The sequence below is a fragment of the Xenopus laevis genome, chromosome 1L, assembly GCF_017654675.1.
Source record: "Xenopus laevis strain J_2021 chromosome 1L, Xenopus_laevis_v10.1, whole genome shotgun sequence".
In the NCBI taxonomy this organism is placed as follows: domain Eukaryota; kingdom Metazoa; phylum Chordata; class Amphibia; order Anura; family Pipidae; genus Xenopus; species Xenopus laevis.
The window spans coordinates 12,939,202-12,966,169 of record NC_054371.1 but is presented as its reverse complement, the minus strand read 5'-3'; the positions used below and the strand labels follow the sequence as shown (position 1 = coordinate 12,966,169).

The following is a 26,968-nucleotide window of genomic DNA, read 5'->3' as shown; positions in this document are numbered from 1 at the left end:
TTTAATCCCCTGGCCACCAATGTATTATTTTAATATTCTATAGGCCCCTGCCACCAATCTTTTTTTTAAAACTTTTTTTTTGGGGCCCCAATTTTTTTTTTAACTCGTAAGGGGACCCTTGCCACCATTGTATTTTTTTTTATTTTTTTTTTTTTAAAAAAAAAATTAATTTTCTTTTTGGTGGCCCCAAATTTTTTTAACTTGTAAGGGGGCCCCTGCCACCAGTTTTTTTTTTTCAAATTTTTTTTGGGGCCCCAATTTGTTTTTAACTTATAAGGGGGCCCCTGCCGCCAATGTTTTTTTTTTTTTTTTTTTTAAAAATAAAAATTTTCAAATTTTTTTTTGGGGCCCCAATTTGTTTTCAACTTGTAAGGGGGCCCCTGCCACCAATGTTTTTTTTGGGGCCCTGACCATCAATAGCTTTTTACAACTTGTGTGGGGGGGTTACTTTTTTAGCGCTGATGTCTGTGTGGTCTTTTAACTGCAATGTGGAGTGGGCGGGATATGGGGTGGAGCTTGGTCGACAGTGTGGGCGGGGCCCAGGGGGCCCCAAAAATTTTGTTGTACGGGGCCCCGTGATTTCTAATGGCGGCCCTGCTTGCAGTGCTCGGGTTTGATTCCAACCAGACTTATATATTCAATGAGTTTGTGTGGTCTGCCAGTGTCCTCCCAACACTACACACTAAAACAATACAGGAGAGTTAATTGACTTCTGATACAATTGATTCTAGTGTGTGCATGCTATACCGACTGGATTGTAACTGGAGGGTAGGGTTGCCACCTTTTCTGGAAAAAAATCCTATATTTTTATGGTTTTTCCCTATAAACAACAAAATTTTTACCGGCCTGGAGGGACTCATGTGAATGATGTATCATTTCTATAAAATGCACTGAATCCAGGCTTCCGGATTTGGCCTTTTTCAGGAGGATTCAGATTCGGCTGAATTCAAGTGCCTTGATGAAACGAATCCAAACCCCAGAGGGTTTTGGAGATGATTACCTTGTCTCACAAGCAACATTTTTTAACTATTTTTGCCTCATTCATTCAGCTAAAACTAGTAAAATAATACCAGTGTGAGTTAAAAACTTTTTACATATCTAATTGTATAAAATACACTTTTTTGTTTAAACCCTGTTTTATTTGTTTTGTTAATAAGGCTTTTACACCTATAGAGTAAGGGTAAGGCCACACTGAGCGTTTCGGGGAGATTTAGTCTCATGGCGACTAATCGCCTCATCTTTGTGCGACCAATCTCGCCGAGCGCCTTCCCTCACTCTGCGCTGGCTAAAATGAAAAACCGACGGCGCTAATCACACGCACGATTCGTTTTCCGAAGTTGCCTCATGAAGAAACTTCGGGTGACTTCAGAAAACGAATCGCCACGTGTGAGGGAAGGCCAGGCGACTAAATCTCCCCAAAACGCTCAGTGTGACCTTATCCTTAGACAGAAACTTGTGCCCTGACTATAAAATGCTAATCCCTAATAATATGCTAATTCTTCCCCAATGTGGCTCCTACAAGAGGTGTGAAATGAAGACTGGGTGACCCAAAGCAGAGCAGTTTATCTTAGAATTGATCTGACATATGGGGAAGAGTTAGGTTCAGGCCACACGAGCAGATTCGGGGTGATTTAGTCGCCTGGCAACTAATCGGCTCTTCTTCGTGGCGACAATCCCCCCGAACTGCCTTCCGCCGGCTAAAACGAAAAATCGGCGGTGGCAATGCACTTGCTGCACTTTGATTTCCAAAGTCTCCAGAAATTTCCTCGAGAAGAAACTTCGGGCGACTTCGGAAAACAAAGTGCAGCGTATGCCTTCCCCAAGACTATTTTCATTTTAGCAGGGGGAAGGCAGTTTGGGGAGATTGTCGCCCCGAATCTGCTCGTGTGGCCAGACCTTTATACTGAGCTTTACTCCATTTTGAATATGTCCGGAGAAAATGTTGTTTAAAATGTTGTTTTTGTACCATTTTGACAGACAAATTCATAAAAGTGTCTGTAAACTGACTTTCTTTCACTAAAATATGAAAAGTGGAGGTTGAGTCGGAATTTAGGCGGATTTCTGTTTGTGAATATGGAGAAAGTATTTTACACCAGTTTACCACCACTTTTACTCCAAAAATTGGCTCTGTCTACTTTTGTGAATTCCCCCCAAAGTGTTTGGGATTTGGCTGAATCCTAAAATTATTAGGCTGATTAGGTGCATTCCTAGTGTAAAGTTCTGTGTATTGAATCTGTATAGTGAGCAAGCTAATTAATAAGGCAGGTCTCAGTAGGAGGTAACTGATTCACCTGCCAACATTCTGTTTGTGTTCATGTCAACAAGCTTTACAAGTCATTACAGTCTTATTTACAGAGTACAACGAATGGCAATATAATGTAACATGCTTGGAAGTTGATACAGGTTAACTTCCCGACACCTACAATGTAGAAGTCTTGGATGCACGCTGTACGCTTACTGCTTAGAATTTGTTTGGGGTTTTATTCTTACCTTTTTTTCCCCTCTGTTTTAGTTGCAGTCGTCTGAGAAATGTACAAGAGATTCTCAACAAAAAGAGCAAATCGATTCCAGATGGAATTCTCTGCATTTTAGGTCAGTATTTCTGGTATCTTAAATAATAACCTCCATGTGTTACAATTTGCTGTATTTCTTTATTCTGGACTGATCTATTCTCTTCAGATTTATCAATAGTCGAATGTTAGAGTTTTTATAGCTCATATGAACTCCGGAGGTGTGAAACTCAAAAACTTAACTTAATCGAGTTTTCAGCGGGGAAAAATGTCATATTATTAGATTTTTCTACAAAATCCTCCTAAAAAACTTGAACATCATGAAGGTTTTTAACATCTTCAAATGGTTAAATGTACCTCTGCCATTAACTCCTACACAACATCGACAGGTTTTAGATGATGTATTTTCAGATTCGCTCTATTTCCAGGGTCAGGGTAGAGTCCTGGGCGGAACCAATTTGTTAAACCCGACCTGCAACCCGCACACTAACTCGTTTGGACCTGCTACACGACCCGCAAATACCTTATCCTCAACCCGATCCGCTACCCACTGGCCATCAGGAAACAGGAAGTGCTGTCATTGTAAACCGGAAGTGACATCATTATAAGTTGGCGGGATCAGAAAAAAAGGAGTAAAACTCGCTATTGAGAAGACCCGCGTCCTGAACTACGACCCGCAAACCCGGAGAACCGCCGACACGCGTCTATACCTGAAACTTCTACCTGCAACTAGCAGGGTACCGCAGGTTTTTGCGGGTACTCGACTCGCTGCAGGACTCTAGGGGTCAGGGTATAAAATGAGTTACACTTAAAATACATTTATAACAATTTAAAGGGGAAGGAAACCTATTCGGCGCAAAAACCCTCCCGTGTGTTGCCCATCCTCCCCCCTGGCCTACCCGTCCCGCTGGGCAAATGCCCCTAACTTGTTACTTACCCTTCTGCGCAGGTCCAGTCCAGGGAGTTCACAGATGACATCTTCTTCCACGCAATCTTCTTCCTGCTTTGACCGGCGTTTTGGCGCATGTGCAGTAGGAGCATTTCGCTGGTACCGATCTACTGTGCATGCGCCAAAAGTCACAAAGTACTTTTGGCGCATGCGCAGTAGATCGTACCAGCGAAATGCTCCTACTGCGCATGCGCCGTTCACAGCAGGAAGAAGATCGCGTGGAAGAAGATGTCGTCGGTGAACTCCCTGGACTGGACCTGCGCAGAAGGGTAAGTAACAAGTTAGGGGCATTTGCCCAGCGGGACGGGTAGGCCAGGGGGGAGGAGGGAGGGTGGGCAACACACGGGAGGGGGGGGTTTGCGCCAACTAGGTTTCCTTCCCCTTTAAGATAAGCAAAGATACAATTGTAACTATTTAAGACAAACAGGTCGCTTGGGGAAACTGACTTGCAGCTTAAAGAGCAATTCACCTTTATTAGCAAAACTGTAATAACACATAAAACTTGACCCTAAAAACCCCAGAAATGTGTTCAAGCTTTCCATAACCTGCCAAATTTTGTAAAATTGATGTGGTATTTAGGGTGTGTGGCCATAAAATGGGCGTTGTCAAAAGGGACCTCTGCCATTGACTCCTACAAAACATCGACAGGTTTTAGATGGTGTATTTTTGGATTCGCTCTATTTCCAGGGTTGGGGTATAAAATGAATTTTGACCAAAAAAAATCAACTCGAAATCTTGAATTTTCTTGGAAAACACAACTAAATTGCCTACATTGGCATGTATATTAGACATTCAAGGCCTGCTAGAAAAAGTGTTGAAGGGTTTGAGGAACATACAGTTGGGGCAGTAAATAAATATGCCAAACTGAATTTTAGAGCAAATATCTTTGTCGGAGTATTCCCTGGCAATTTAGCACTAAAAAAAACCAGTGCTACCGCTTTAAACCGCTACAGTTCATGAATACTGAGCAGCCACATTCTGTTGATATAAATATTTATGCCTTCTGGTCATGCTAATTAGTGGCCTTTTCAGAACAACAAATGAACTATTTGAGGAAAAGAACACGTCCCTCTGTTAAAGGAGGCACCGGGGAGGTCTGTTTTGCTCTTTCTGCCCTTGTGTCAATTGAACAAGCAGTGAAGTCAAGCAAGAATTCATTGGAATATTTAAGCTTGGGAATGCATAAATGGCCAGAAAATCTGTGTTTACACTGATGGGTATGAAGGATTTGTGAAAGGGGAAGTAAACTCAAAAATAGAATTTTGTGTAATTAAAGAATCTATTAGCAACTTTTCGTGATATACATTTGTTACAGATTGTTAGTGGTTTTAACATTATTTGGTGATAACCACTATATCACTGTTCCTGGTAGTTTGGAGTTTTTGAAACAACGATACTCATGAGAGATACTCAGAGTTCCCTGTATAACTCAGCCTGCAGCCTTGTGCCTTTATATGGTCACAGAACAACCCCTCAGTGACTTCTAATATCCTTATCATTTACAGTAGGGGGTACATTATCCCTTATAATACATGAGTGATACTCAGAGTTCCCTGTATAACTCAGCCTGCAGCCTTGTGCCTTTATATGGTCACAGAACAACCCCTCAGTGACTTCTAATATCCTTATCATTTACAGTAGGGGGTACATTATCCCTTATAATACATGAGTGATACTCAGAGTTCCCTGTATAACTCAGCCTGCAGCCTTGTGTCTTTATATGGTCACAGAACAACCCCTCAGTGACTTCTAATATCCTTATCATTTACAGTAGGGGGTACATTATTCCTTATAATACATGAGTGATACTCAGAGTTCCCTGTATAACTCAGCCTGCAGCCTTGTGCCTTTATATGGTCACAGAACAACCCCTCAGTGACTTCTAATATCCTTATCATTTACAGTAGGGGGTACATTATCCCTTATAATACATGAGTGATACTCAGAGTTCCCTGTATAACTCAGCCTGCAGCCTTGTGCCTTTATATGGTCACAGAACAACCCCTCAGTGACTTCTAATAACCTTATATTTTATAATAGACGGTGCATTATTCCCTATATAAGTGTATAATAAAGTACTTCAACTATCCAAACGGCTTATTTGTTGGGACTCTCAGTATTATTTTTGTGCTGGCTTTCCCCATTGCAGGGAATATGGGTACTGACTGGAGTATCCGTGCAGAAGCAGTCCAAGAGTTTTTTGTTTTTTATTTGAATGATTACATTTATTTTATGTGTTCTCATTTGCATAGTCAGGTGTATGTGGAGAGCCCTTACAGTGACCTGTTCCTTATTGCTTTTCAATTTCCAGGAATTGACAGCCGGTACAATGAAGGGTGCAAGGAGCTTGCAAATTATTTGCTGTTTGACTTGTACAGCCAACGAAACACAGACTTTGAAAGAACAGCCTTTCCTGAAGAAGTCCTGGACGGTGAGATAATCTGAAGGGCTCTCTGTGAGACTTTCATGGGCTGTTGTATTCATTCATATACTCTGCAGGCACTTCAGTGAATATTTCTCCTGTTCTTTAATGCAGATGTGATAATACTTGTAAAGTCTGACAGCGTTCATCTCTATTGTAATCCTGTGAACTACACTTACCTACTGCCCCTCGTGGGCTGTTGGAGAAACTTGCATTTCCATTGCATGTCAGATGGAGAGGTGAGTATCGCTACACTAATGGGACCATCAGCTTTTTGATATTTGTGTTATGCAGAACTGCAGGTGTCACTTTAATTTAGGGATGCACCGAATCCAGGATTCGGTTAGGGATTCGGCCAGGATTCTGACTTCTTCAGCAGGATTTGGATTCGGCCGAATCCTTCAACACGGCCGAACTGAATCCTAATTTGCATATGCAAATTACGGTTGAGGAGGGAAATCACGTGACTTTTTGTCACAAAACAAGGAAGTAAAAAATGTTTCCCTTCCCACTCCTAATTTGCATATGCAAATTAGGATTCGGTTTGGTATTCGGCCAAATCTTCTGTAAAGGATTCGGGGGTTCGGTCGAATCCAAAATCGTGGATTCGATGCATCCCTACTTTAATTATGTTTTTTGATTTGGCCTTTTTCAGCAGGATTCGGCCAAATCCTGGCCGAACCGAATCCTAATTTGCATATGCAAATTATGGCGGGAGGGAAATTCCGTGACTTTTTGTCACAAAACAAGGAAGTAAAAAATGGTTTCCCCTTCCACCCCCCAATTTGCATATGCAAATTAGTGTTCCGTATTCAGCCAAATCTTTCACAAAGGATTCGGGGGTTCGCCAGAATCCAAAATAGTGGATTCGGTGCATCACTAAAAAAAAAAAAAAAACTATTCTTGTTTGTCCATATATGCTATGCAACTGTACTTTATTCAACACTAATAACTGAGTTATTGTTATGTTGAGTTTTCAGTCAACTGGAAAAGTAAGTGGCATTTGGCCAAACACCTTGCCGGTAGAAGAACTAATGGATTGTAAGGTGGCTATGCTAAATAGTTGCCTCCGGCCCCTTTTGGCTAGACCAGTGTTCAGATTGGGCAGCTCTCGTGATGCTCGGTCATGAAAACCTCCAAGCATAATGGTCTCACTGTATTCTTCACATTAGTGTTACCCACAGTGCATATATATGTTTATGTATTTGTATCATATTAGGTATATATTATGATATTAAAGTACAGGCCATGTATTCATTACTGGTCTATATTGCAACTCGTGTGCCTCAACATGCTGCTACCGTTGGAAATGTTGTATTAAAGCAGAACTAAAGCCTAACTAGTAGGTAGAAATGTTGTACATTATGTTTTGTGCTTCTTTACCAGCCCAAGGCAACCACAGCCCTTTAGCAGTAAAGATCTGTGTCTCCAAAGATGCCCCAGTAGCTCCCCATCTTCTTTTCTGCTGATTCACTGCACATGCTCTGTGCTTCTGTCACTTACTGAGCTTAGGGAGCCACTCACAATATACAGTACACATAGAATAGAAATGTCACAATATAAGGCTGATTAGTAATTAATACACATAATTACTACATGGCAGCACAGAAACCTATGCAATTAGCATCAGAATTTAATAATCAGCAAACCTGTAGCATCAGCTTATATTACAGCCAGGGAAGCTCATTTTCTGCTGGATAATTAGTGACGAGCCCTAAGCTTAGCTTCTCAACAGCCAATCAGAGCCCACTGAGCATGTGAGTGTCACAGACACTTTCCAAGATGGTGACCCCCTGTGACAAGTTTGAAGTCCTGGATCATTGCTGCTATTGACAAGCTCAAACTTTAGCCTCGTGCAATAAGTTCATTATATAAAATATTAGGGATGCACTGAATCCACTATTTTGGATTCGGCCGAACCACCGAATCCTTCCCTGCATATGCACATTTGGGGTTGGAAGGGGAAATTTTTTTTATTTCCTTGTTTTGTGACAAAAAGTCACATGATTTTCCTGCTGAAAAAGCCCGAATCCTGGCCGAATCCCGAACTGAATCCTGGATTCTGTGCATCCCTATAAAATATAAAATTTTTAGTCATTTTCATTTTTAGGGTTCACTTCTCCTTTTAAAGGGGTGGTTCATCTTTGAATTAACTTTTAGTATGCTATAGAATGGCTAATTCTAAGCAATTTTTCAATTGGTCTTCATTATTTATTATTTATAGTTTTCTCAATTATTTGCCTTCTTCTTCTGGTTCTTTCCAGCTTTCAAATGGGGGCCACTAAACCCATCAAAAAACAAATAATCTGTAAAGATACACATTTATTGTTATTGTTACTTTTTATTACTCCTCTTTCTGTTTAGATCCTCTCCTATTTATATTCAAGTCTCTCTTTCATATCAGTGCATGGTTGCTAAGGTCATTTGGACCCCAGCAACCAGATTGATGACATTGCAAACTGGAGAACTGCTGAATAAAAAGCTAAATAATTAAAGAGTCACAAATAATAAAAAATGAAACCCAATTGCAAATTGTCTCAGAATATCCCTCTCTACATCATACTTACAGTTAACTCAATAGTGAACAACCCCTTCACACTCCCAGAATTAAACTTGTATTATGACTCATGTCCCCTTCATGTATTTATTTGTTTTTTTTGTGTTCAGTATGAAGATGAGGAGGCTGCGGAGGAATTCAAGATAGCCAGCTTTGTGAACATGGTCCGGGACTGTGTCCGAATAGGAATTCCTTATAGCTGCAGAGGTAAAGAGACTGGCTTTATCCTTTTCTTATTCATGAACCAGAGTACCGTATACTTATTGTGCAAAAAGGGGTTTTAAAGAAAACCAGCTCTAACCCTATTCCCAGCCCCCTGTGTCTGATCTTTATAAAGCCTTCAGCCATAATGGGCTGAGAAAGCAGCCAGCACCAATGGTCCATTCAACCTGTTGCTAAGATTTCCGGAATTATTCCTCACACTCTGCTTATTTCTATTTAGCAAATACTCTGGTTTGTGCTTTGCAAATTTACAACTTTGCTAATTTATGGCCAGTAAAAGTCCAATATTATAGAAAGGATTTAGAACTTAAATCAATCTCCTTTCATGTCAAGTATGTAAGAGAGAATTGTATTTTTTAGTTGTAATATTGGTGTGTAGGTGCATCTCAGGTCATTTTGCCTGGTCATGTGCTTTCAGAAAGAGCCAGCACTTTAGGATGGAACTGCTTTCTGGCAGGCTGTTTTTTCTCCTCCTCAATGTAACTGAATGAGTTGCATCGGGACCTGGATTTTTACTATTGAGTGCTGTTCTTAAGGCCCCCATACATGGGCCCGTAAAAGCTGCCAACAAGCCGAGTCTGCAGCTTATTGGCCCGTGTGTGGGGGCCCGGCTTCCCTGATCAACATCTGCCCGAAAGTTGGCCAGATGTCGATCGGGCACGGTTAAAAATTCTGTTGAATCGCCCCCGCAATCTCACCGCCTGTATTGTCTGCATTGTGATCCAATCGTTAGGCCCTAGGGCAATGTGTGCATATCGTGGAAAGATCCGCTCATTTGGAGATGTCGCCAAACGAGCGGATCTTTCCACGATATGCTCACATTGCCCTAGGGCAATACTTGTATGGCCACCTTTAGATTTACCAGGCAGCTGTTATCTTGTGATAGGGAGCTGCTATCTGGTTGCCTTCCCATTGTTCTGTTGTTAGGCTGCTGGGGGGAAAGGGAGGGGGTGTTGTTTCTCCTACTCAATGTAACTGAATGTGTCTCAGTGGGACCTGGATTTTACTATTGAGTGCTGTTCTTAGATCTACCTGGCAGCTGTTATCTTGTATTAGGGAGCTGCTATCTGGTTACCTTCCCATTGGTCTGTTGTTAGGCTGCTGGGGGGAAAGGGAGAGGGTAATATCACTCTAACTTGCAGTACAGCAGTAAAGAGTGACTGAAGTTTATCAGAGCACAAGTCACATGACTGGGGGCAGCTGGGAAACTGACAATATGTCTAGCCCCATGTCAAATTTCAAAATTAAATATAAAAAAATCAGGTTGCTCTTTTGAAAAACCGATTTCTGTGCAGAGATCTGCTGGAGCAGCACTATTAACTGATGCATTTTGAAAAAAACATGTTTTCCTTTAAATAATCAATATGTCCTAGTTCTTCATAAATAAAGCATTCAAGAAAATGTTTTAGGAGCAGACAAAACCACTGAAAAAGGTCCATTACAATCTGACATGAAAATTACCAAAATATCTCAACCCCTGTCAGGACACACACAAGGTCCGGCGTGGAAATGCGAAAGTTTTCATGTTTGTGCCTTCTAGATTTATTTTTATTTATCTTTTGTAGCTTTCTTTTTTTACAGCACAGGAAGGTGTCCCCACCCCTGTTCCCTTGGTTGCAGTTTCCACAAATATTTTTTCTGCCTTTTGTTATTTGCCTTTCAGACAAACCGTTCCCAGTGACTTATTTGTGACCTCAGATAAAGTCTGATAATGACAAACTGTAGGTGATAATATACAACTGCACACACACACACACTTTGCACCTTTCAAATGGGCGTCGCTGACCCCTTCTCAAAAACAAATGCTCTGTAAGGCTACAAATGTAATGTTATTGCTACTTTTTATTACTCATCTTTCTATGTAGGCCCACTCCTATTCATATTCCAGTCTCTTATTCAAATCAATGCATGGTTGCTAGGGGAATTTATTTTGGATTCGGCGAACTTTACGAAAGATTCGGCCGAATACTGAACCGAATCTGAATCCTTATTTGCATATTCAAATTAGGGGTGGGAAGGGGAAAACATTTTTTACTTCCTTGTTTTGTGACAAAAAGTCACGCGATTTCCCTCCCGCCCCTAATTTGCATATTCAAATTAGGATTCGGTTCGGCCTGGCAGAGGGATTTGGCCAAATCCGAATCCTGCTGAAAAAGGCCGAATCCTGGATTCGGTGCATCCCTACTAGCAACCAGATGCCTGAAATTGCAAACTGGAGAGCTGCTAAATAAAAAGCTAAATATCTTAAAAACCTTAAATTATAAAAAAATTAAAACCAATTGCAAATTGTCTCAGAATATAACTCTCTGCACCATATAAAAAGTTATTTCAAAGATTAACAACCCCTTTAAGGGTCGACTAGTAAATTTGAATTCAAATCTTTTTTGGTGTCAAAATTCAGACATTCGAATTTTAATCCCCCTATTCGAATGTGAGATTTATCGCACCTCGCCATGGAAACAGTTGTAATTTGAATATTCGCCACCTAAAACCTGCCGAGTTCACGTACAAGTCAATGGCAGAGGTTCGTTGAGCCATTTGGCGATGTTAATATCTTTCCTGACATTCAAGTTGTTTTTTTGGTTTTTTTTGAGAGGAAAACTCGATTTGTACAATTCGAATATGATTAAAATTTTTGGGTTAGAACTATTCGATTGAATTAGACATTCAAATTTTTTCCTACATAACCTCCCAGTCAAATTGTGAGTATATTTGAATTCACATGAATTCAAAATTGGACCTTTGATAAATGGGCCTCCCAATGTCAGACAGTTTTTACTGTACACATTCATGGATACTTTTCGTTTCTTCTGTTCTTTGGGGTCAACCACCTCAACAATCAAAACAACAGAATGTGAAAAGTTGCCTTTTTCCCCTCCAACTAACGTCCAGGCTCATTCACCAGATTCTCAGGATGACTGCACAAATCTTAACGAATAAGGCAGCGATACAGCCCCTGTGTGCGAGAACAATTCACATGTAGTTCCAGGACGACAGATGTTCCCAGTTGTATAAAAATCTCTGCATGTGTGTGTGTGGCTAGATTTAAAGGGATTCTGTCATGATTTTTATGATGTTGTTTTTATTTCTAAATTACACTGTTTATACTGCAAATAATTCACTCTACAATATAAAATGTCATTCCTAAACCAGCAAGTGTATTTAGTTGTAATATTGGGGTGTAGGTGCATCTCAGGTCATTTTGCCTGGTCATGTGCTTTCAGAAAGAGCCAGCACTTTAGGATGGAACTGCTTTCTGGCAGGCTGTTGTTTCTCCTACTCAATGTAACTGAATGAGTTGCATCGAGACCTGGATTTTTACTATTGAGTGCTGTTCTTAAGGCCCCCATACATGGGCCCGTAAAAGCTGCCAACAAGCCGAGTCTGCAGCTTATTGGCCCGTGTGTGGGGGCCCGGCTTCCCCGATCAACATCTGCCCGAATGTCGGCCAGATGTCGATCGGGCACGGTTAAAAATTCTGTTGAATCGCCCCCGCAAACTCACCGCCTGTATAGCCTGCATTGTGATCCAATCGTTAGGCCCTAGGGCAATGTGGGCATATCGTGGAAAGATCCGCTCGTTTGGGGATGTCGCCAAACGAGTGGATCTTTCCACCATATGCCCACATTGCCCTAGGGCAAAACTTGTATGGCCACCTTAAGATTTACCGGGCAGCTGTTATCTTGTGTTGGGGAACTGCTATCTGGTTACCTCCCCATTGTTCTGTTTTTAGGCTGCTGGGGGAGAAAGGGAGGGGGTGATATCACTCCAACTTGCAGTAAAGAGTGACTGAAGTTTATCAGAGCACAAGTCACATGACTGGGGGCAGCTGGGAATGACACGAATCCAATGACAACAGCAGTACTCCGGTATTATTGAAAAAAGTGAAGAAATTTACTTAAAATGCCTTAGGCAACGTTTCGAGCTACACAAGCCATTCTGGGAAACTGACAATATGTCCAGCCCCATGTCAGATGTAAAAATTAAATATAAAAATATCTGTTTGCTCTTTTGAGAAATGGATTTCAGTGCAGAATTCTGCTGGAGGAGCACTATTAACTGACATGTTTTGAAAAAAAAAATTCCTATGACAGTATCCTTTTAAAGGAAAAACATACCCCTGAAACAATGTAGGTCTCTATAAAAATATATTGCATAAAACCGCTCATATGTAAAACTCTGCTTCATGTAAATAAACCATTTTCATAATAATATACTTTTTTAGTAGTATGTGCCATTGGGTAATCATAAATAGAAAATTGCCATTTTAAGAAATAAGGGCCGCCCCCTGGGATTGTAGGATTCACGGTGCACACAAACAAACCAAACAAACCATACATGTTAGGTCACATGAGCCAATTAACAGACAGAATTGTGTATGTAGCTTCCACACTTCCTGTTACAGTTAGAGCTGCAGTATTTCTGGTCAGGTGATCTCTTACTGTTACAGTTAGAGCTGCATCATTTCTGGTCAGGTGATCTCTTCCTTTACAGTTAGAGCTGCAGTATTTCTGGTTAGGTGATCTCTTCCTGTTACAGTTAGAGCTGCATCATTTCTGGTCAGGTGATCTCTTCCTTTACGTTAGAGCTGCAGTATTTCTGGTCAGGTGATCTCTTCCTGTTACAGTTAGAGCTGCAGTATTTCTGGTCAGGTGATCTCTCCTTTACAGTTAGAGCTGCAGTATTTCTGGTCAGGTGATCTCTTCCTTTACAGTTAGAGCTGCAGTATTTCTGGTCAGGTGATCTCTTCCTGTTACAGTTAGAGCTGCATCATTTCTGGTCAGGTGATCTCTTCCTTTACAGTTAGAGCTGCAGTATTTCTGGTCAGGTGATCTCTTCCTGTTACAGTTAGAGCTGCAGTATTTCTGGTCAGGTGATCTCTTCCTTTACAGTTAGAGCTGCAGTATTTCTGGTCAGGTGATCTCTTCCTGTTACAGTTAGAGCTGCAGTGTTTCTGGTCAGGTGATCTCTTCCTGTTACAGTTAGAGCTGCAGTGTTTCTGGTCAGGTGATCTCTTCCTGTTACAGTTAGAGCTGCATCATTTCTGGTCAGGTGATCTCTTCCTTTACGTTAGAGCTGCAGTATTTCTGGTCAGGTGATCTCTTCCTGTTACAGTTAGAGCTGCAGTATTTCTGGTCAGGTGATCTCTCCTTTACAGTTAGAGCTGCAGTATTTCTGGTCAGGTGATCTCTTCCTTTACAGTTAGAGCTGCAGTATTTCTGGTCAGGTGATCTCTTCCTGTTACAGTTAGAGCTGCATCATTTCTGGTCAGGTGATCTCTTCCTTTACAGTTAGAGCTGCAGTATTTCTGGTCAGGTGATCTCTTCCTGTTACAGTTAGAGCTGCAGTATTTCTGGTCAGGTGATCTCTTCCTTTACAGTTAGAGCTGCAGTATTTCTGGTCAGGTGATCTCTTCCTGTTACAGTTAGAGCTGCAGTGTTTCTGGTCAGGTGATCTCTTCCTGTTACAGTTAGAGCTGCAGTGTTTCTGGTCAGGTGATCTCTTCCTGTTACAGTTAGAGCTGCAGTATTTCTGGTCAGGTGATCTCTTCCTGTTACAGTTAGAGCTGCAGTATTTCTGGTCAGGTGATTTCTTCCAGTTACAGTTAGAGCTGCAGTATTTCTGGTCAGGTAATCTCTTCCTGTTATAGTTAGAGCTGCAGTATTTCTGGTCAGGTGATCTCTTCCTGTTATAGTTAGAGCTGCAGTATTTCTGGTCAGGTGATCTCTTCCTGTTATAGTTAGAGCTGCAGTATTTCTGGTCAGGTGATCTCTTCCTGTTACAGTTAGAGCTGCAGTATTTCTGGTCAGGTGATCTCTTCCTGTTACAGTTAGAGCTGCAGTATTTCTGGTCAGGTGATTTCTTCCAGTTACAGTTAGAGCTGCAGTATTTCTGGTCAGGTGATCTCTGAGGCAGCACACAGACCATCACGAAATGGGGGTTCAAGGCAAGAGATATAAAAGGGCAATATTTACTTATATATATTCCAGTACCAGTTTAAGATTTTTTAATATGCCACGTAATATGATATAATCTATTGCTTAGGTATTCATTTTGGAGGTATAGTTTCCCTTTAAGGTGTATAAAGTGCCAAAGTTCAAACAGTGTATCCTATTTAAGTTTTTATTTTTTTTTATTTTTTCACCAGGTCACCTGCAAACATTTGACATGTTTATAGTTGAGAAGTGGCCCATTGTGCAAGCGTTTGCCCTGGAAGGCATAGGTGGTGGCGGATTCTTTACTATGAAACACGAGGTAATAAATTGGCAAAACCCTTTTTTATTTCTCTGTCGTACAGTTTGTTTCTCTGTCCATAGTCTCAGTAACAAGATCAAATCCCCATCACCCCTCTCTTCCAGCTTCCCTGTCAATGTGTTCCAGTCATGTTTGTGAAGGTTCCATCTTGGAGAGTTCTCACACTGTCTGTCTCTGATACTTTTTTCCCTTCTCTCTCTCTCTCTCTCTTCCTTTCTTTCCTTGTGTACTTCTTGTCCCATTGAATAAGTAGAAGGGTGGGGGCAACATGGACATTTGGTGTTTATAAGCCAGTGTTGGTGTTTGGAGGCTACTGAAGATGGCCGGCCGTAGCCTACTGATCTGCTGGGGCTTAATGTGATTGGGTAAGAACCGGCGTGCGAGCTTATTGTGTGCTGTGTTGTGGCATGATGTTCACCTTAAAGGGAACCTTGCATGCAACACATGACCATATAGCAGGGAAGAAAAGGAGAGACGTTGTGGATGGTAATCTCGTTAATAAATGTTTGCTGTTTTGCTTTGTAACCATCTCATTGTATACCTATGGGGTTACTGCAATGATCGTTTTCTTTATTTTACAGTTAATGGATGTCAGTGAGCTGCTTTGGAAGCTTTACAGCAACATGGACCCTGTTTCCCTAGAGTCCTTGCTAATGGAGGTAGAGTAATGCCACACACTTTATTTCCAATCATGTTGCAGTCAGATCTATATAAAAAGTTATGTTTCCAGTAGGGATAGAGCTACGTTTTGAAACAGAAATAAAATTGGAATTGGTTCCCTACTTTTATTTGGAGTATAATACATAATGAAAAAAACTCTCTCAGTGATCCTTCAAGGGGTTGTTCTCCTTAAAGTTTAATATGTGTTGGCGTCTTTTTTTCATAGCATACTAACGAATTTCTTTTAAGAATTTTTTTTCCGTTACTGGTCCTTTAAACACCTTCCAGGCACATGTCTGCTGCCCTGTTTAGTACTAATAATCATCTTGCCGAAATGAATTGTCTCCCTGAATATGTGTAGTCTGTATTTCAGATCCTATATAATTGGGCAGATTTGCTTTAATAAGCCGTAAACAAGAAAGCCACTTGCAATACTTTCTCTATTACAGCAGCATCAGGGGTCAAAGACATCACTGATAATAGACCTAAAAGCAGAGGTTTGATAGGGTAAGAGTCAGTTCACACGAGGAGATTCGGGGAGATTTTGTCGCCTGGCGACTAATCGTCTCGTTTTCTGAGCGACAATCTCAGCGTGTTTTCCCATAGGCTATAATGAAAAGTCGCCTGCACTAATGCACACGCGGCAATGCGTTTTCCATAGTCCCTCGAGGTTGCCTGTGTGAGGCAACTTCAGGCAACCATGGAAAACGCATCGCCACGTGTGCATTAGCGCAGGCGACTTTTCATTATAACCTATGGGAAAACACGCTGAGGCAGTTCGGGGAGATTGTCGCTCAGAAGACGAGACGATTAGTCGCCAGGCGACAAAATCTCCCCGAATCTCCTCTTGTGAACTAACCCTTATACATATTTCAAATTGAATAGAAGTATAATACAAGAGCACTTGAATAGCACATGCCTACGAAATTGCTCTGTAGTGGAATGAAATGTAAGATAAAGTACAACTCTGCAGTGATTCAGTGCTCTTCAAATTATTTTGTGTAAGGAGCCATTTATGTTCATAGATAATCACAGATTATATCATATCATGCCATGCATATATATATATGTCTTGTAGAAGCAAAATCTTCCTGGAAGGCCTGCATATGGCCATCTCTGTAAAATGCAATGGTTTTAGTGTTTTAGCACTACTGTGTTACTGGCTCTTTAAAAGTATGGTAGGAATGATGACCACATACTGTAGTCATTATCTCACATGCTATATTGAATGCCCTATATCATATATTGGCAATATTTAGTTTTGTTGCACTCTTAGGGGATTATTTACTAAACTCTGAATGCAAAAATCACAATTTGTGATTTTTTTTTAAAATAAAATCGGACTTTTAAAAAATCTTTTGGAATTTTTTGGAATTTATTGAACCCCGAGGATGGAAAAGTCCGAATCTGAAAATCCAGCATCTCAGACCTGTCGAGGTTGCATATAAGTCAATGGGAGAAGTCCCGATGATTTTTTGATGTGTGCGGTGTTTCGTACAATACCCCGAAGTTTTCGGATGAAAAATCTGGAAAAAATCTGATATTTTTTCCCGCAAAGCAAATTTTCAGGAAAATGTAATAATAAATAAGCGAAAAAAACCCGAGCGGATTTGATCGGAGTTTGTAGCAGAAAATAGGGATGCATCGAATCCAGGATTCGGTTCAGGATTCGGCCAGGATTCTGCCTTTTTCAGCAGGATTTGGATTCAGCCGAATCCTTCTGCACGGCCAAATCGAATCCTAATTTGCATATGCAAATTAGGGGCAGGGCGAGAAATGGCATGGCTTTTTGTCACAAAACAAGTAAGTAAAAAATGTTTTCCCCTTCCCACTCCTAATTTGCATATGCAAATTAGGGTTCGGATTCGGTCCGGTATTCGGCGAATCTTTCACAAAGGATTCGTGGGTTCGGCCGAATCCAAAATAGTGGATTCGGTGCATCCGTAGCAGAAAATATTTAGAAAAATTCGGACTTTGATAAATAACCCCCTTAAACTCGAGGTTCTTTCTAGTGTGATTCAGTAATGGAAGGGGAATTTTCTCTTTATTATTAGGCTAATGTCAGACAAGGAGCAGCCGTGCTTCTCTCCACCTGTGTTTTCTCTGCTGCAGAAAAGAAGCCGTTGTACTCGCCCCTCCCTGTTCAGCTTCATAGAGTGCATTCACTTACCCTGAAGCAGTGAGCAAAGTGCATTTTCGGCTGCAACTCTGCCAAATTTTTTCAGTCTGACTCTACTTGGGAAGGCACATTTATTAAAGGTCGAATTTTGAATTCATGTGAGTTTTTTAAAACTCTATTAAATTCGAATATACAAGTATGGGACCTGTTATCCAGAATGCTCAGGACCCGGGCTTTCTGGATAATGAATCTTTCCGTAATTTGGATCTTCATACGTAAAGTCTACTAGAAATTCATTTAAACATTAAATAAACCCAATAGGCTGGTTTTGCTTCTAATAAGGATTAATTATATCTTAGTTGGGATCATGTACAAGTTACTGTTTTATTATTACACAGAAAGGAAATCATTTTTAAAAGTTTGGATTATTTGAAGTCAATGGAGTCAATGGGAGACGACCTTCATCTATTTGAGCTTTCTGGATAACGGGTTTCCAGATAACGGATCCCATACCTGTACTTGAAATTCGACTGTGGGGTTAGTTATAAAAAAAAAACGAATATCTAAAACTCGGACGAATTTTCCCGACCCGAAAACTCTAATCTAATTGAATCCAATTAGACTAAACTCGATTCAAGGTTTTTTCTATGAGAAAAACTCGAATGTCAGGAAGGCTACTGCTCCCATTGAATTATACATGAACAACAGGGTCACAATACAGAACAGAATTCAATTTTTTTTTGTAGATTGTAAAATATGTATTTTCTTTTCATATTTTTCACAGGATTTGATCACATTTGAACATCAGTGGACAAACTTGTTTTCACATTTTGAAATGGAAATCCCTTTTATGCTGGAGCTATCAGAGTGCCAAGCAGGAGAGGTATGTTAAATAATGAAAGAGCAATTAATAAGATAACGAGTGGCTACCTGTAGCCCCCACTGATTACTTTGGGATGCTAGTAGTAGCCCACTGGCCATTATTATAACAAAAAAATAGTATTTTTCAATAACATATATCCTATCAGGGGTTTGACACCCTATATTTTTCAATTCCATAGATCCTATAATGAGGGGTTCTATACCCTAAAGATATAGTAAACACTAGACTGTACAGCAGTTCAGTTATGTCTGCCCATATCCAGTCCTCCTTCAAATGGTGTGACTAGACGTTAGTGAGCCACAGTTAGTGACTAGATGTAAGTGAACCACAGAACTAAATCATTTTGGGCCCCTCGAAACTTACTAAGTGCTCCTCTGACCCATATACATTCTAGCCCCCTAGTAGTCTACTATACACTGCCCACAATTGGTCAGAGCCTTATCACATTTTCTATTATTTTCAGTTAATTTTGTACTATTGAGATAGCCCATCGCTGCGCTCCGCAGAGAACTATTATAGTCCACACACCCCTGTCCTGCTGCTACTGACATAAAGGGATACTGTCATCAGAAAACATGTTTTTTTGAGAACGCATCAGTTAATAGTGCTACTCCAGTAGACTTCTGCACTGAAATCCAATTCTCAAAAGAGCAAACAGATATTTTTATATTCAATTTTGAAATCTGACCTGGGGCTAGACATTTTGTCCATTTCCCAGCTGCCCCTGGTCATGTGACTTAGAATTTTTTTTCCCATGACAGTATCCCTATAAGGACATGGAGTATAGGCTCTGCTGCTCTCATCTTGTGTATTGGTTGTAGGTTAAAGCTGGCCATAGATGTAAAGATTTTTAAAAGATCGTTTTGTATCGTAAGACCAAGATTATCTTGAAATGATCATTTAAATGTACGATTTGTCCATCAACTAAAAAAGACGATTTCAAGCCATGTTGTTTAGTTGAAGCCAGGAAAACTGAGGGGAGCTGCCTGCTTGGCCCTGCAAACATAGATCATTTTCATCGGTCACAGTGAATTTTCTGACAGATGTCGGACAAAAAATTGTTACATGCACGATCGTTCGATTCCCACTAATCTCACGATAATTTGACGGATTGGTTGGATTGCACTAAAATCGGTCGTTCACCAAAGAAAAATCTTTGAGTCTACGTGGACCTTTAGTGAAGCGAATCTGCTCTGTGTCCCATCTCAATTGACATGCATTAGATCTGCCTGCATGCACTCACATGCAGCGGAGCAAGAACAGCGGTCAGCCCAAATACATTAAAGGAGGCATCTTCAGTCTAACCTCAGCTCCACTGTGACAGGCTGAATCGACTCAGATACATGGAGCAGGGGCACAGAGCAGATTCGCTTCTCTCATTCTGCAAAAATATACAGGCTAAGAGCAGTGGAGCCTACGCTCCGTGTGCTTGTGGCCTTAAAGGTGAACTATCGTGAAAATGAAAATATAATTAATTAATATAAGCTTCAGCATACTGAAATAAGAAACTTTCTAAATACAATCAATTAAATATTCTGCATTGTTTCTGAAATAACCAAGTTTATCTTCACTATCCCTCTCTCAGCATCTGTTTCTCTTCATGCTCTCTTCATGCAGGAGTTGGGTGTCAGATGAACGATCCCATATATCTTATAGGGCAGGGGTCTCCAACCTTTTTTAACCCGTGAGCCACATTCAAATATAAAAAGAGTTGGAGAGCAACACAAGGATGGAAAAGTCCCCTGGGGTGCCAAATAAGTGCTATGATTGGCTATTTGGTAGCCCCTATGTGGATTGGCAGGCTACAGGAGGCTCTACTTGGCACTATACTTGGTTTCTATGCAATTAAAACTTGCCTCCAAGCCTGGAATTCAAAAATAAGCACCTGTTTTGAGGACACTGAGAGCAACATCCAAGGGGTTGGAGAGCAACATGTTGCTCGCGAGTTACTGGTTGGTGATCACTGTTATAGAGGGGGTCTCCTTTTGCCTAGAAGATATATTAGACTTTCTTACTTCAGTATGAGGAAGCTTATATTAAATTTTAATTTTCGCAATAGTTCCCCTTTAATGTTACTGATTTAAATTGTAGTCTGGAAGGCTGAGCTCTGCCTGTCACTGCTCATGCATGATTTGTCTGATTCGATTACATTAGCAGTGGTGACGGACAGACAATGACTGTTTCCAACAGGCAGCAGTTGCAGTCAATACACACCCTGTGCCATAGGGTTTAAAGGAGAACTAAAGCCTAACTAAAGAAGTAGGTAGAAATCTTGTACATTATGTTTTGTGCTTCTGTACCAGCCCAAGGCAACCACAGCCCTTTAGCAGTAAAGATCTGTGTCTCCAAAGATGCCCCAGTAGCTCCCCATCTTCTTTTCTGCCGATTCACTGCACATGCTCTGTGCTGCTGTCACTTACTGAGCTTAGGGACCCGCTCACAATATACAGTACACATAGAATAGAAATGTCACAATATAAGGCTGATTAGTAATTAATATAGATAATTACTACATGGCAGCACAGAAACCAGTGCAATTAGCATAAGAATTTAATAATCAGCAAACCTGTAGCATCAGCTTATATTACAGGGGAAGCTCATTTTCTGCTGGATAATTAGTGACGAGCCCTAAGCTTAGCTTCTCAACAGCCAATCAGAGCCCACTGAGCATGTGAGTGTCACAGACACTTTCCAAGATGGTGACCCCCTGTGACAAGTTTGAAGTCCTGGATCATTGCTGCTATTGACAAGCTGAAACTTTAGCCTCGTGCAATAAGTTCACTATATAAAATATGGTATTTCTAGCCACATTCATTTTTAGGATTTAGTTCTCCTTTAAACAGACCATGGTTTGTACTTATACAGATAACTAAGGAATTGCGGTATTAGATATAAAAGATTTTTAACATTATAAAAGTTTATGTCTGAAATCACTTCTATTTATATCACATTGTAGTCCAAAGAGCTATGACCCAGAGAGTGCAATTATTCTACACATTCTACACGCTATCAAGTTGAGAAATATTGTTAAATGACAAATGTTAAGTGATTTAATATTTAACACTTCTAATAAACTTGTACCCTATGTGTCTTTCTCATGTGGGTTAGGGTGAGGCATTTGCTGCTAAATTGCACTTTAGTACAGAGGAATTCATATGATTGAATAGGGAACTATCTGTTCCTTTCAGCTGGTTTTTCCAGCAGGGATGTCAGTCCTTACACCAGGGAGGCACATTTTATTAAGGGTCGAATTTCGAAATCATGTGCCTTTTATAAAACGCTATTAAATTTCGAATATACAGGTATGGGACCTGTTATCCACAATGCTCAAGACCTGGGGTTTGGATTGTCATACTTTAAGTCTACTAGAAAATCATGTAAACATTTAATAAACCCAAAAGGCTTTTTTTTTTTTTTAAAAAAAACTCACGTGAATTAGTTTTTCCTCGAAATTCGATTCGATTGAAAAAATTGAATATGTAAAACTCTACGAATTTTACCGAATTCTAATTTGCATATGCAAATTAGGGGCAGGAAAAGAAATTGTGGGATTTTTTTTCTTTAACTTTCTTGGTTTTTGACAAAAAATCCTGTGGTTTCCCTTCCTGCCCCTAATTTACATATGCAAATTAGGATTTGGATTTAGTATCAGCCAGGCACAAGTATTCGGCTGAATCTGAATCCTGCTGAAAAAGGCCGAATTCTGGATTCAGTGGATCTTTATATAACACTAAAGGGGCTATAGGATTGGCCAGACAATCGAAGAACAAGATATTGTGGCCCACCCCACTACTGTATATCTTGTTCTCAGATTGTCTGGCCAATCAAAAAGAAGTATAAAGATTATTGCTTCCAGTCTGACACACACATGTAAAGCTTGCTGTTTCTTCTCCTCAGCCATTCAGAAGTTATTTCAGCCATGGGATGCTGTCTAGCCATATTGCAGAACCCAGGTATGTATAATAATCAATTACTCGAAAAGGACTGTTCCTAAAAACATTTTAGAGGAATGTTTATGCTGCAATTAAAGGGATTGTTCACCTTTAAATAAATTTTAAGTGTGATGTAGAGAGTGATATTCGGAGACAATTTGCAATTGGTTTTTATTATTTATTATTTGTGGTTTTTAAGTTTTTTTATTCAGCAGCTCTCCACTTCAACAATGTGGTTGCTAGGGTACAAATTACCATAGCAACCTAAACAATAGACTGGAATAAAAAAAGGAGAGGCCTGAATAGAAAGATGTGTAATAAAAAGTAGCAATAACTATAAGGAGCCGATTCACAAAGGGTCGAATATCGAAGGTTAATTAACACTCGATATTCGACTGGGTAATTAAAATCCTTCGATTTTAGCGCAAATAGTGCGATCGAACGATCGAAGAATTATTCCTTCGATCGAACGATAAAATCCTTCGAATCGAACGATTCGAAGGATTTTAATCCAACGATCGAAGGATTATCCTTCGATCAAAAAAAGTTAGCCAAGCCTATGGGGACCTTCCCCATAGGCTAACATTGAGTTCGGTAGCTTTTAGATGGCGAACTAGGGGGTCGAAGTTTTTTCTTAAAGAGACAGTACTTCGACTATCGAATGGTCGAACAATTTTTAGTTTGATTCGAAGTCGTAGTCGAAGGTCGTAGTAGCCCATTCGATGGTCGAAGTAGCCCAAAAAGCACTTCGAAATTCGAAGTTTTTTTTACTTCGAATCCTTCACTCAAAGTTAGTGAATCGACCCCTAAATGTGCAGCCTTACAGAGCATTTGTTTTTAGATGGGGTCAGTGACCCCCATTTGAAAGCAGTAAAGAGTTAGAAAAAAACAAGGCAAATAATTCAAAGTGATAAAGGATATCAAAGGCTTTGGTAGTCCGCTCCCTCTGCCGGTTCCCAAAAGGGTCTGTTCTCCAATCCAATTCAGAGTTGCGAAAGGAAACCAGCGCTCATCCAGCACGATGTATAGACAACAAGAGAATGATTCTTATATAGTGTAGTATATTTGCATAGATGTAATGTAAATAATTCAAAAACTATAAAAAAAAAATATACAATGAAGACCAATTGAAAAGTTTCTTTGAATTTGGCCATTCTATAACATACTAAAAGTTAACTTAAAGGTGAACCACTTATTTAAATGTCTTGGGTTTTTTTTAGGCTCAACTTTTAGTTTTGCTCAATATAAGATTTTGAGAAATGTACTTGTCCTGTCTGTGCCTCCTCCAGTCTGCCCCTCATGAATATAAAGCTGCTGAAAGCTCTACCTGTAACTTTTTCATTTGTAAATGACCCTTCTTGTCTGCAAACATCATTCTTGAATACTTGAATATTGACATTTGTACATAAAATAGTGTGTTATCTGATAACTTTATTTTTTCAGCTAATTGATTTCCCATAGTGTTCTCCAGAAGAGAATTATTGTTTCCACTGAGGCGAGCAATAGAGCAGTTCCCATTTATATAGTATATGAAGTGTGAAAAAGCAGTTAGGTGTCTAAAATTAAAGGAGATGTAAAGGCAAAAAAAAAATCCCATTTTTACTTTCTTACATGAAAAAAAAAAAAACCTATCTCAAATATACTTTAATTAAAAAATGTGTATTGTTTTTCTAAGAAACCTGACTGCATTGAAAATCTCCCTTCGCTTTACTTGCTCTGACTGCTGTGGATAGGAAACTTCAGACGGTCCTTAACTGCTCTGCAGTGAAATTATCAAACTTACGAACAGCATGGGGGAGGGACTTTCAGAACTCAAGCAGCTTTGTTTGTTTCCCTGTAGAACAGGCGGCTACCATGTAGAGATTCATATCTGCAGCAGTCAGAGCAAGTAAATGAAGGGGGAATTTCACTGCATAAAGTCAGGTTTCATATAAAAACTGTACAGATTTTTTAATTGAAGTATATTGGAGATATGTTTCTTTTTCAGTTAATAAAGTAAAAATGGTATGTTATTTTTGCCTTTACATCCCCTTTAATGTTTCCAACTTCAGCTACAAGGACAAAGATCATGGAGCCAGATTTAAACAGATAAACTGGGATTCTATTTGGAGGATTATTTTGCTACAGCCACTGGTTCTGCAGAGTTGGAGAAAGTTTGTATTAAACAATACAAAAACTATAAAATCCACATTAGATTACATGACAACACAGGACCCAGTGCAGTCTGTATATTCTGATTATTAATTAGTCTTGCTGTATCTGCTTCTGGCAGATATTATTTGACTTGTGCTGTTTTGATAATTTATGATGATCCCTAAGCAGCCCAGACCACACTGAGCATGTGCGCAGTCTTGGTCTTGCAAAGATGTATAACAAAGTTACAAGATGGTGACCCCCTGTGGCCAACTTTGAAAGCATAAATCATTTGTTTGATTAGGCTTGTGGTGCAGTAAGTTTATGTTTAGTATACAAAATACAGCATTTCTAGCATTATTCTATTTAAGACTTTAGTTTTCCTTTAAGGTGGCAATGCACTGCGAGATTTGCTTGTTTGAAGAGGTCACCAAGCTAGCTGATAGCCCCATTTAGCCACACACTCACACCCCTGGCCAATTACCAGATCACACAGCAAGGTCTATGGAGACCCATCAGACAAGCGCTGCATGAATGTGATTTTTCAAGCCTGCTTGATTGATATCTGTCAAGATTTCATGAGATATCAGTTGGGCATGTTGATTGGTAGGCCCCATACACGGTCCAATAAGCTGCCAACCATGTCTGCAGCTTTTATCAGCATGAACATAGGCTAAAATAGATTATGTATTTTCCAGTCAGGTTAAGTTACCACAGAAGGAAGATCATTTCTCTTTAAACATATAAAGCTGGCCATGCATACGGAGATCTGCTCGTTATGCCGGGTCACCAAATCAGTGGATCTGTCCCAGATATGCCCACCTTGAGGTGGAACAATATTGGGCTGATCTGATCATGGGCTGTAGAAGAGAAACAAGGAGAATACGTGCGGTCGGATCAACGACTGCACCAACGAACTGAAGCAGTCCTTGATCCAACGAGATTTTTATACCCCAGAGAAGCCTGTCTGAGGGTCGCATATACTGCCCAAAAAACTGCCGACTTCATTTGCTTGCGTATGTGGACCTTTAGAGTCTGTTTTTTATGAAAATTGTACCAATGCAGCAATCATGCAGATCTTTGCTTATATTGCTGATTGGTTGCTAATGACAGCTTCACCGTGTCTGCGTTAGTAAATTTGTCCCACAGAAGGTATTACAGCCTTTATTCCTCAAATGATGTACTCAACACAATGGAGGGAATTCAAAAAAAATTGATATTGAGACAAAAAGTATAGATAAAAATGTTGATTTCCCACCAAATTCACAAACCTCTATCTCCACTTTTGTGAACTTGTCTTTTAAACAGACACTTTTCAGATTTTGTCTTTTGCACAACATTTTATCTGAATTTGTCTTTAGCTCTTACTACATCTGTCAGACAGCAAATTGGATTTTCTGGGGAAGAGGCTTTATTTTGCCTAGTAAATATACATAATTTTTTTCAGGATAACCTGGGCTTTCTAAATCTGCATCTACATGTTTGTGTAATTCCACTTCTGTATCAAGATACAAGGGTCTAAATACAAGAAATGCTATTTTGCATAATATAGGGATTTGTATCAGAAAAATGTTTTATTATCTTGGGTCAAGTGTCTAATTGCTGCCAAAACTAAAACAAAATGCCTGGGAGGCTTTACTTTTCCTTTAGATAATATATTCACTCAAATTGCTAATATTGCCTCATTCATTAAGCTAAAACTAGTAAAATAATGCAAGTGTGAGCTAAAAACTTTTTACGTATCAAATATATACGTATAAATCACAATTTTTGTTTAATCAGTGTTTTACTTGTTTTATTAAGGAGGCTTTTACACCTATAGGGTTAGACAGAAACGTGTGTCCTGACTATAAAATGCTGATCCCTATTAATATGATAATAATTCCCCAATGGGGCACCTACAAGAGGTGTGAATGAAGATTGGGAGAACTAAAGCAGAGCAAGTTATTTTAGAATTGATCTGACACACGGAGAAGAGTTACACTGAGTTTTACTCCATTTTTAAAATGTCGGGAGAAAATGTTGTTTAAAATGTTGTTTTTGCTCCATTTTTATGTCGTTTGAAAGACAAATTCATAAAAGTGTCATTAAACTCTTTCTTTCACTAAAATATGAAAAGTGGCGGTTGAGTCGGAATTTAGGTGGGTTTCTGTTTGTGAATATGGAGAAAGTATTTTACTCCAGTTTACCACCACTTTTACTCCAAAAATGGGCTCTGTCCACTTTTGTGAATTCCCCCAGTGTATCATGTTTGTTGCAGTTCTTCTTTGATTGGCAATGCATACCTTACTAGTGGAATATGAATGTGCCAACATCTACAATTATG

General features: G+C 39.8%; 1 protein-coding gene across 1 annotated transcript in view; it reads left to right on the top strand.

Moving 5' to 3' along the window:
- Nucleotides 1-26,968, top strand: part of dnaaf9.L (dynein axonemal assembly factor 9 L homeolog) — a 98,672-nt gene that overhangs the window by 26,079 nt on the left and 45,625 nt on the right. The window contains exons 2-9 of the mRNA XM_018227100.2: nucleotides 2,513-2,592; nucleotides 5,771-5,890; nucleotides 5,996-6,120; nucleotides 8,549-8,645; nucleotides 14,809-14,915; nucleotides 15,497-15,574; nucleotides 18,479-18,577; nucleotides 22,475-22,530. Coding sequence (XP_018082589.1) covers nucleotides 2,513-2,592; nucleotides 5,771-5,890; nucleotides 5,996-6,120; nucleotides 8,549-8,645; nucleotides 14,809-14,915; nucleotides 15,497-15,574; nucleotides 18,479-18,577; nucleotides 22,475-22,530 — 762 coding nt within the window. The remainder of the gene's footprint in view (nucleotides 1-2,512; nucleotides 2,593-5,770; nucleotides 5,891-5,995; nucleotides 6,121-8,548; nucleotides 8,646-14,808; nucleotides 14,916-15,496; nucleotides 15,575-18,478; nucleotides 18,578-22,474; nucleotides 22,531-26,968) is intronic.